General features: G+C 27.9%; 1 protein-coding gene across 2 annotated transcripts in view; it reads left to right on the top strand.

The window, feature by feature from the left end:
- Positions 1 to 12,432, top strand: part of LOC129984658 (nephrin-like) — a 386,728-nt gene that overhangs the window by 287,829 nt on the left and 86,467 nt on the right. Inside the window, exon 8 of one of the 2 annotated variants that reach the window (XM_056094579.1) lies at positions 11,832 to 12,137. The exons of the other annotated variant lie outside the window; for it this stretch is intronic. Within the exon in view, the coding sequence (XP_055950554.1) occupies positions 11,832 to 12,137 (306 nt within the window). The remainder of the gene's footprint in view (positions 1 to 11,831; positions 12,138 to 12,432) is intronic. 2 annotated transcript variants of the gene reach the window in all.

Genomic DNA, 12,432 nt, shown 5'->3' with positions numbered 1-12,432 from the left:
AAACATTCGGAAAACTTGATGGTGTATTGCTGAAATTAACTTTGTGGTATTGAACGATTCATCCTTCGTGTATTATTTATTTCCACTGCTGAACAATATTTCTACTTTCAAGCAAAGAAACAAGGATCGCTTAAAAGAAATTTTTTAACTTAATTTAAACGAATAATGAATTGTTTGACGTCAAAGAATTATTATGATTTCTTTAAAGACAGACTGGCAAAATTAATTTTTAGCCATTGATGGTTTATCGTTTTCAAACTATTTATTTGCAGTGATGTACAATGTTTTCATGCTCAACTTATTAAAGAATAATTGCTTAAAAGAAGAATTGTTTCACAATGTAACAAATTGCCTGATTTCACAGAAATAAAATAACTATGCTAATGGCGAATTAGCGAAATTAATTTTTAGTGTTTGATGATTTTTTCTTCTCTTGTTGTTTATTCGCAATGATGAACAATGATTTCATGTTCAACTAAATAACTAAAGATCGTTGAAGAGAAAATTTCTTACTGTAAAGAAATACAATTACTGATTAATGGTGGATTAGCGAAATCAACTAATTATGACTTCTTTAAAGACAGACAGGCAAGATTAATTTTTAGTCATTGATTGATTTTTATCCTTCTCCGGCAACTTATTCACATTGATGAATAATGTTTTCATGCTCAACTTAATAAACAATAATTGCTTAAAAGAAAAATTATCCCACAATTTAACAAATTGCCTGATTTTAAAAATAAAATGACTACACTAATGGCAGATTAGAGAAATCAACTTTTAGTTATTGGTGGTTTGTTCTTCTCTTCTTGTTTATTCGCAATGATGAACAATGATTTCAAGTTCAACTTAACAACTGAGTAGATTAGCGAAATCAATTTTTAGTCACTGATGGTTTATTCTACTCTCATTGTTTATTCGCAATCATAAACAATGATTTCCCATTCAGCTAAGTAATTAAGGAGTGTTTAAGAAAAAAGTTGTTCGTAATGTAAAAAAGTGACTGACTTTAAAAAAGTACAATGACTGGTTAATGGCGGATAAGCGAAATCAACTAATAAGGACTTCTTTAAAGACAGACTGGCAAGATTAATTTTTAGCCATTGATGGTTTATATTTTTCAGGTTATTTATACGCATTGATGAACAACGTTTTCATGCTCGACTAAATAAGCAATAATTGCTGAAAAGAAAAATCGTGTCGCAGTGTAACAAACAGTTTGACTTCATTAATGGCGGATTAGCGATATCATCTTTTAGTCATTGATGGTTTATTTTTCTCTCGTTTAATTTTCATCTCATTTCTTTGATTTAAAGATGAGTAATGAACAATGAATAAAAAATTCAACTAAACAATTAAAGATTAAATTAGATTAGCAATTAAAGAAAAAAATTTACGTAATGTAAGAAACTGACTTTAAAGAAGTACAATGATTGATAATGGCGGAGTGATGAAATCGACTTATTGTCATTGACTGTCTGTTCTTCTCTGGCTATTTATTCGCACTAATGACCACATTTTACAAGTTCAAATAAAAAACTAAAGATTGTTTAAATGTAAATTTGAGTCGCAATATAAAAGAATTACAATGACCTTAGAATAAATCACTAAATCCTTTTTAATTTTTTTAAAACCGAAGGCACTAAAAATCTCTGCACCTGATTTATATATTTTCTGATATGTGAATCTATGATTGAAGATGATATGTTAGCAAGCATTGAAAATACAGACATGTCAAATAAAATTTAAAAAATCGGGCAACACAAAAAGTAAAAATTCATTATTTAAGTAGTAGCTCAACATTGTTTTTAAAAAGACTGCAACAAAAAAATGTTTTGCTTTCATTTACGAGATTTAAAAGAAAAGTCCTTACATTACGTAGACGGAAATAATGTGTTATTCTGTTCTTTGACTATTCAAGACTTTGACCCCGATTTGTTCGTAATCTTTTTCTAACAATAAGTTTTTGAAGATGGCCATATCCTTCGTTTTAAAATTCCACGAATGATCAGTATTTTCCGTCAAAAGCTTCTTTAAGTGAAGAAAAAACGTTTAGTTTATTTAAAAATCGACAATTATTTTTGGTGAGTAGACAAAATGAAATGAAATAATATCGCGAATTCCTTAGAGGTAAACTGGATGAAAAATACAAAGACGACAGACATTGCATTCTCTAATAATCTTTAAGAAAATTCAGAATACGATGGCAGCAATCGACAAAGAAGAGAAGGTCAAGGAGAATCACAAGAAGAGAAAGTCATGAAATAATTCCTTTAATGTCTAAGACAAATCTTAACGGAATAAAATTGAAATGTTGTTTTAGCAAATATCGTTATTGTCCTGGGGGATTTTTGGATACAGAAGCAACTATCATAAATAAATAGTTGATTGAATAACGACCGTAACAGTATAAAGAAATAACATCTTGGCAAAGATCAAATTGTAGAATCTGTTCATATCAGTAATGTCAGTCTAGTATATTGTCAAATAAATGAAATTGAACTGTTATATCTTTTATTTTACGAATGGCTGTTCTATTATTATATTCTTTTCTATTAGAATTAACCATAAATTTAAACTTATTAACTATTGAAACTACTCGCAACAAATTTCGAAGGCAAATATTAATTGCAAATCTCAACGATATTTATATCGTAGTACATATTTCGAGCATTTTAGAATTTTGAAATTTTAAGATGAACAGTCCGTGAATAGTGAAATTTACTAAATTTGATTCAGGATTTACTAGGATTTAATGACACAAGTAGGGAAATGTATAAACTTATATGTAAATCCTAATTTTTGCTCATCAATATATTCCAAGTCAAAGACAGCAATGTGGTGGGGAGTACCTAAACATTTGCTACTTTCACTTATTAATGTGTTCAAACATTAAAAATGCATTGTTAATGTTAATTAGAAATTACGGTTAATAATTTGACATTGTATCCTTTCAACGATCCACAAAATACAAAAGTTCAATTTTAATAACTAGACAGCCTTTAAATCTCTTTATTTCAGTTTATTCTTTGATATCATGAAAAAGAAAATATAAAAAAAGATAAAATGATACCATGAGTATTATATTTATGTATCCCTATGATTACAGTCTCTATAGTCAGTCTGTCTTTTGGACGGACTATATAACATAACATACAATGACACAGTGAAGGTAAGTATGCTCGGAAATAGACAATAATTTCATTTCTAAGCATTATCAATTACTTATTAACAACGAATGACGTCTGGACTTGGTTAATAATTTTTTACACTCTCTTTCTCATAATCAACTTCAAAAATGGACGTCATCCATCAAATAGCTAGCATTTGATATGCAAACATTTACCTACATTTCATGGAAAGGCTGGACCATCTCTGCTTCTATGGTGTTATCTATATTCCCTTCTTCCTTCCATCGCTACGCCACTGATGACATCACAGTCACATGATTGACATGATTTCTTCTTTCTGTGTTGCTCTTAGTTGCCGTTCTTTATTCAAATTCTGTTTTTCTTCTCACAAGGAATAAATTAATTTTAAATAAAAATTGAAGCGTCATACATCGCATGTATACCGTAATTTGTTTCACTAAACTAAAAAACTATTTATGGATATTAAATACATACTCAAATTTCAGATGCCTTATAATGGTATTTCAAATGCCTTATTATCTCAGATGTCGCATCAAAGAAATAAGTAAAACATTTTTTTAATCATATATCTTTAAATTCGGTTGGAATTTAGTTGTGCATCAGTCAAGTTTTGCCATGATAAGAATGTTCAAGCATGTGGTAGATGCACCTGTAAAATAGGAAAAAGCATACAACTGTTTTTTTAAGGATAATTTTTTATAAAGAATTAAGCAGAAATAATATACCTTTTTAAACTGACTATATAAAGTTTTTAAAATTAATGTATAATAAATTATCTGCTACAAACTTCTCTTGTAAACATAATAATGAAAAAGGATAGCATTTACTGACAAAGAAAGAAAATATTGAATAATTTATCACTGTTTTAATAGTGCTACTAAAATCTATGAAAAATGATTCTTCGATTTTAACATTAACGCAGTTATTAAATTAACAAATCTCTATTTTCTTAAATCTATATTCACTATCAGTTTATTATTTTTTAAGAAAGATGATCAAGAATTTAAGTCTGAGAGTGTTAAAATCTAAAAGAATCCAAGAAGATAATACAGTAAACCCTTATGTATTATATAATACATGTGGAAAAAAATGTAATCGATAATCGCAAAGAATGCAATACTTTACAAAAACTCTTTATAAAAAAATCTCATAATGTTAAAAGAAGATCATCACTTCAGAATACTTTTTGCTAATTACGAGCTGAAAGATCAATCAAACTCAATAGCAGACTTTTCTGGGATAATTATCTAAAAATCGATTTAGATAACAAGGTTTTTCTGAAACAAAATAATTGTACGCGGGGGTATTGACAGACTGGAACTTTGATTAACAAGGTGATAGCATACGATTTGTAGAAATCATACACTTGAATATTATTGATTTTCCAAAAGACAATTACCAAATAAAATGATTTCTTCGTTTGCAATCTCATTATAAAATACTTCGATGTGTAGCCCAATTCAAGTATATTATTATTTCCCTTGAAGGCGAAGAATATGTATTAAGATACTTCATTACTAAAACATTCTTTTGATTACTTACTAAGTAATTGAATAAGTAAAATCGATTCATAAAATAATGTAATTAATAGAAAGGTTTGCTTAAAGAAAACTTATCTATAAATTCGATTTCAAAATTTTTTCGCGTATTGGAAATTGTATTTTTCTTTTCATTCATTTTCTTTTCAGGTATTTATGTTATATGAAGAAGAAAAAATTGTGCTTTTTAAGAAAAATAAATATAATTAAATATTAAAAAATGTATTTTACTTTATATAAACTTTCTGTTATCGTCATTAATATAAAATGAATGATAAATTAGATTCACAAACTTTGTCTAAAATCATTCATCATGGAATGTGAAAAATATTGATAGTCACCATTTCGATAGTAATTACTATTTCTTTAAAGAAATTGTTTTGTTTTGTTTTTCAGTCTAAGGAAGTCTTGATTAGTTGTGACTAGGGATTGCAATACCGGACCAAAATTTCAATACCGGTATTCGGTATTTTTTAGATCTTAATACCGGGATACCGGTATTAATACCGGTATTAGAAATTTTAGAAAAAGAAAGAAAACACAGGTGTTTCTTTGTTTTATTTGCCAGTTTTATAAGAGAGTGTAAATATCACAAAAAATAATATGAAACTTATAAATTATAACAGTATATAAAAAATCACAAAAAACTTATTTAAGGAACGTAAAGGAACAACTTATTTATTTAAATCACAAAAAAGTGTAAATATCACTATTCAGTCTGTGGTACTATTACAAGTTTTTGAAATGTGATCTTAAAAAACATGATGCATCAATTGTACTGTCATTAAAGCTGAAAAGCAATTTTAATTGTAAAAATTACCAGCTGTCGAAAACGCTCTTTCGGCATCTACGCTAGTTGGTGATACTATTAGCAATACGCATTATACTTTTTCCAACTATTTACCTCTAAATCCCTCATCTGCAAATAAATCGATTTCTCGTCGGATGGTTTTGGATATAGCTGATTTCTGTATTGTATTTTGGTTAAGTTGAATTTTTTTTTTTTTTATTTATCGCTAATTCTAATTTTTGTTCCAGAAACAGTTCCTTTTCACTATCGACATTAGTGTCATCATAATCTTCGATAACTGAGCCGAATGTGGATAGGTTTGAATGTGGATAGATTTGTAATGAATGCGGATAGGTCCTTCTGAATGTGGATAGATTTGTGGGTAAAAAATTGTAAGAAAATTTACTATAAACTTAACCAAATTTGAATTGATTATTTTCTTTCCTTCTTTTTCATTTTCATTTTTAAAATCATTGTAATTATGTAAATACCATAAGACATTTTCTATTTCGGTATGCCTTTCTTCTGTGCGATTTTTTAATGTAATATATAATTCTTCAGATAGTGATGTGTGCTGTTCTTTCATGATTGCAACATGAAATTTATTGTTGCATTAGCTGTTAATAAACTGAAATATCTCCGACATAATGCCTCAATAGTCAGTTTTATTGGAAGTAGAGCTGATATAGTTCTGGATATTAAGTCGAATTCACTGTCTGAAAAATTAATTTGCAGGTTTAAGTCGATTATTGCTTTTTGGATTGGATTTCTAAATTTCAAAAACCGTTCCCTCATCAGGAGTAAACTGTGCCAAGGGTCTTTGAATCTATTATTAAGATATATTCTGTTTTATTTTCAGTTAGTATATATTTTTATAATATGGCATTTTTTGTAGGGGAAAGTTTAAATATCTTAACAATTTTTCGAACTTTATAAATTATAGGAAGCAATTCTTGAAGAGTTAATATTTCATCCTCATTAGCAATATCAACTTCCACAATTACATTGTCATTATCTTCATTGTCAATATCACTCTCACTCTTACTCTCTTCAATGTCGGAATCCGAAGTTTCTATAAACACAATGTTTGAATTCTTCTGTTCTTTATTTTTTTGGTATAATACATCTATTACTCCTAATTGAATTCCATAAGCATAGCGCAATTGCTGATTGGCACCAATCAACTTTCCAAATTTTTTCATAATTGTTGCTCCATCAGTCGTTATGGATACAATATTTTCTTTCAGGTATAATCCATGTTTCGCTAATTTAGATTTAAGCAATTAATTAAGCCATTAATTAGCTAATTAATTTTGCTAGTTAGGGAGACATAAAAACAAAAACGTATACTATTTTGCTATGTTGGCGATCCCTGAACATATAGTAGAGACAATTTAAAAAATTTCTAGTAAATACCGAAAAACCGGTATTTAAACTTGTGAATATCGGTATTACGAAATTGTAAAATGGCTCAAAATACCGGTATTCGGTATCCCGGTATTGCAATCCCTAGTTGTGACATAATAATTTTTTTGAAAAGACAAACATATTTGAAGAGAATAAAATTCCTATTTATTATATAAATCCTCTAGAATCTATCAGTAAGTTGGTAATTTCATTTTATTCTATAGATCTCGACATTCGCCTGTTCACTTTAACCGGATCTTCTAAAATATGTCGTTTTTAGTACGTATTTTCCTTCTAAATATAGATTTTTTTTAAACGACTAAATTATTGCGCAAATTGGAAACCGTGCTTTCAATTAATAATAATTATTAAAATAGGCATAATAAAAAAAAATAATTCAAAATTTAATGCTTATTTATGTGAATAATGTTATAAATTATTTTTTTCAATTAAATTATATTATTATTGCTGTTGATATACAAATATTAAATTATTTGTTGGTACTAACGTTTAAAAACATAACATTTTAACATGATAAAGCAAGTCTCTTGCTTTTAATTGTTTTTTTAGTAGTTAAATAAAAAAAGCTAGGTTTTTGTTTTTATTTTTGAAGCCCAAATGTAATTTTAATACAAATTTTCCCCTCTAAATCTTTTTCGTTCCAGGAAGAAGTATATTCTCCAGAAATTTACACTATGCTGCATCTGATATTTGCACATGTCGTTCTAGGAAGTGTTTCTAGATCAATTGCGATTTTTTTTTTTTTACTTTCAAATAATTTATTTCTTAAAATGTTTAATTAAATAAAAAATTCAGCTGAACACAGGCTTTTCTGCTCAGTCTTTTGCCAAAAATTTACGAAATAATAATGACATGAAAATAGATTGCATACTATCTAAAGGACAAACAATTATTTTTAAAAGAACTATTTTCCGTTTCATTTGCATAAGTTTTAAATGAATATTATCAAAATGCAAAATCAGATAAGTGTAAAATTTACTGGAAAAATATGTAAGAGAATGTGAAATAACTGCTCTTGCTAGTTAGAACTAATCAGAGAAATATCTTGAGTAAATATATTTTTACTTTATGAATCATATAATTAATACTATCTTCAATGGAATGCTATTTTAAATTTATCTTTTTACTAACTTCTCTCATGATTTCAAACTTAAAATATGTAATCGATTTTTTTTGTCCACTTACTTGGTTTCAAAATTGGGAAACTATGATAATCGTACTCCCAATGGCAATATTTTAATTTCGTCAAAAATTTATTATTAATTAATAGAATACTTTTTCTTAAATTTTCTTTGGGTTTAAGATGCTAAGACAGTTACAAATTACAAAAAAATAAAATTTAAATTTAAAAAAAAGTTTGATTACCATATTTTATGACAACGATAGTATTTATAAAAGTAACAAAGAAAAATTAAAAGACTAATTATTAGGGACAAAATTAAAGAACTTTTTATTGAAAGTATGCAATACATTTTAGAATGTGCATCTCTGAAAAATTTTTAACAATGAAATATTATTAAATAGATATAAATATATATGAAAATTAAAAAAAAAACATTATGAATTAGATTTGAACTTCAGTTTATTTAAGTATTTCATCAACCTTCAATATTTTTGTTATGACATTCAGATTTTGAATAAAAAATAAATTTATTGTTTTAGTGCTGTAATAAAATAATGTTTAAAATTGTTCCCTCAAAAATTATTTTCAGTACAATTTTATTATACTCATGCAGTTTCCATACACTAATGAAAAAGGCATATTAAATCGTTCGTCTCAAAAACTGCTTATTAATTTTTGGAATAAGCTAAAAATTTAGAATAGTTCTAGTATTTATGTATTTTCTCTTAAATATTCAAGAATCATTCAAATATTGGAAGGAGAAAATGTCACCGTTAAAATTATAATAGATTACGAATTCCTTTCAAAGTATTTGAACATGCAACACTGTTTTGAATAACGTTCATTTACTGATAAACAATCAGTTTCCAATTTGTTAAAAAATAATCATATCCATTCAGCATTCCATTTGGCATGTTTTCAGCATCTTTTGTGTTATAAATTAATTTCTTGCTTACATGAATGTTTAATTTTTCAATTCAGAAAAGTAATTTAAGGCAAACAGTGCACATTTGCTTAGTTACTTTATTATACTTTTTTTTTGGGGGGGGGGGCTTTTCTTGGCATATTTTTGACAATGTAAAACATAAATAAATCATCACAGATCTTTGAATTTAATCTTTGAAATCGTATATTTCTTAAACTTTAAAAAAATTCTTGTTTAATTTCTTGTCGAATATTAATCATTTTGCAATATCTGATTTACTTTATTCTGCTAGTACATCAAACTGCTTTATAATTTCCATTTTATTTTTAAAATAATGATGGGTAGTCCTTTTTGAGACTGTAAACAAACGTACAGTAAAAAAAAAAACAATTTACAATAATATACGTGTTTGTACAGAGCTTGGTGAAAATATCTTTTTCCCCATCTATACATTATCTGTTAAAGTCCATCATTTCCTAGAATATGGCCGATTACTTCATGAAATATCTAGATTTTCTATGAAATAACACCTAAATCATTATCAAATTTCTCATAAAATAATTAGGAATTCTACACAATAGCAGAATTATACATATTAATGATAACATATATAAATCTTTTATGCTTAATTAAAGGCTATTTTGCTCATGAAAGTTAACTCTGTAATAAATAAATTGCGTAAATTATTGAAATGGTTCATTTAAAAATAATATTTTTAAATGTTTACAAACGATAAAGAAATATTAAATAATGCAAATCGATGACCATATTTAGAGTAAATGATAATAGCAACTATCTCTATCTATACTTTACAAACTTGCAGTTATCTACAATAAAATAGTTATAGAATAAAATGTTATTATTATTTCTTTATTTACATAGTCATTAGACAAATTCTGGAGTAATTAAATAAAGTACAAAAGCAAAACACTATCAAGTTTTATTTCATTGTCTTATTATATGCAATTTGAGATAAAATAAACAAAATTGGCAAACATCAGATTGAAGATTTTTTGCATCTTAGATCACCTTTTCTTTAAAACGACTAAAACTACAATTTTATATTTCATGTTTATTTCATGAATCCTGTTTTATCTAGCATCCAGGCTACTTTAATTATCACTATCTATTAACTATAAAATAAAAATGTAAATTAAAAGAAATTTATGTTTACATGCAAAATGGTTTGTGGTAAAAATGATCTTTTACCTTTGATTACAGCCTTCTTGCACCTTGGATTGCTTTATTTCATTCAGATTTCAGATGACGATGAAAAGGAAAAAAGTACCTGAGCTCAGTTGTTCATCTCCGACATTTTTAAAGAAGATTTCAAAACTGATTAAGTTTAAATCTCTTTCCCTAGACAAACTTGCATATCTCTCATTTCAAGTTGGTTATTTTTAGCGTATTTTGTAGTAAATAATCTAAACTATTTTTCCAAGTCTTTTAGCTTTGTTTCACTTGACAGAACGAATTTTACTTCTAACGACTTTTGATGACTTCTGCAAACACACAATTCAGAATCCGAATTCATTTCTTAGTCAATTCATAGTTCATCATTGCCATTTTATTTATATAAATCTTTAAACATATTTTTTCTTTTACAGAAAATTATTTTCTAGTGTTGTACTGAAAAACAATTCGATTTCTTTTTCTCAGACTTCTGAAAAAGTGACATGTTCGTATTCATGCTATTAATTTATCATTAAACATTTTATACAACTCTAATAATTTTTTTTCTTTTTCACTACACACAGATTTAAAGCCTTATTTTGTTGCTCCAGGTTCAATATCTTCATATTTTTTCCTCTTCATCTCGCATCATAATAGAATCGCATGAACTGAAAAAAACATGATATTTAACAACATATATTTCATGGGGGTAGCGCATCTTCCCCGTGATCTGGGCATCCCGGGTTCGAGTCCAGGTATGGGCATGGTTGTTCTTCCGATTCTATCTGTGAGATGTGTGAATGTGCCCTCCTGTAAAAAGGGGTTGAGCAAGCGAATGAGTAATGCGTGAGTAGTCAAGTCATACTCTTAGCACAAGTTGGCTCTACGATAAAAACAAGATGCGCTCCCCCTTAGGCTTAAATCGGCTGTCTTTGAACAGCGGGCTTCTCCGTGACAAGTGCCATAAGAAACAACAACAACAACATATATTTCATGTCAATATATTATATTGCAGAATGTTTTTTTATCCATGGTAACAAGAAATGACAGCCTATGGTTCTAAGATATTGCAATCTTTGCACGTTATATTGCATCCTATAAACAACAAATAGTCATACTTAACAAATATCCTTGTTAAAACTGGAATATAGTAAAAATGCTTAAATATTTCTTGAATCAAATAAAAAATATATAATTCTAGAAAAATCTTAATTTTTACATCAAAAACAGTTTTATAGTTATACTTATAAACAAAACCACAATTAATAAACAATTAAGTGTGTAGAGAATATCATTTGAGATAGTTCGACCTTTGTTACAAGATGGCAACTCAAACTGAGACAAGGGTGCTCTGTGGCTAAGGTATAAATGTGCCCCCCCCCACATATTACATGATGAAAGAAGGTGCTTGAATTATGATTTATTTGTTGTGTATATGCATGTTTTCAGTTGAATTAAGGTAAAATTATTTTCATAATGATTTGCTATACTTTTTTTGTTTCTGAATATTTATTTGTTTTATAATTTTGCATCTTTTATTTAGTTTTGTGATATAAAAAAATTAAAACACCCATATATAGGCAACTGCATTAAACAAAAAAATAAACATCCATGCATTTTTCTAAAGACGTGAGTGAAAAAACAAACCGCAAACATTATCATATATCTTTACCATTTAAATAAAATCCCTTTCAATTTTTAGGCCCACCTGATCCATTACAAAATTGCACTCTGGTCAGTTTTTCTTCGACAACTTTCGTCGTCAACTGTACTCAAGGGGTCGACGATGGCGGCATGAAACCTAAGTTTCATCTCATAGCTGTAAGCATGCGAGATGGCAAAGATATCAAAAATATCTCTCTCGTGAATGACGAACCTGAGTTTCTGGTACGAGGGCTCAACCCAGGCACGACCTATGAGTTGGTGATGTACGCTTCCAATGCCAAAGGGCGTAGCACAACTATTGAGCTGCTGGCCACCACTTTGTATAGGGCAGAGAGAAGGACAGGTTAGTTATATGGCATGCCCTAACAACGCTTGAACACGAAACGTGGTCTTTAACTTTCCTGCTAACTGCAACTGGAATTCTAAGCTTCGTTTAACAAATTCAGCAGTTTCTGCTCACCATTTTAACAAACGTTTCAATGAATATAACGTATAGTCTAGCTTATTAGAAGAGCTTGTAACCTTGAAAACAAGTTGCAAACATGATTCTTTCTTTAATTTTCTTGCCAATTTCATCTATGAATTCTAAGCTTCATTTAACAGCTTTTATTAACAATTTTTGCCATTTACTAATATTT

Source organism: Argiope bruennichi, chromosome 9 (assembly GCF_947563725.1).
Source record: "Argiope bruennichi chromosome 9, qqArgBrue1.1, whole genome shotgun sequence".
In the NCBI taxonomy this organism is placed as follows: Eukaryota; Metazoa; Arthropoda; class Arachnida; order Araneae; family Araneidae; genus Argiope; species Argiope bruennichi.
This window is presented reverse-complemented; position numbering and strand designations above follow the sequence as displayed.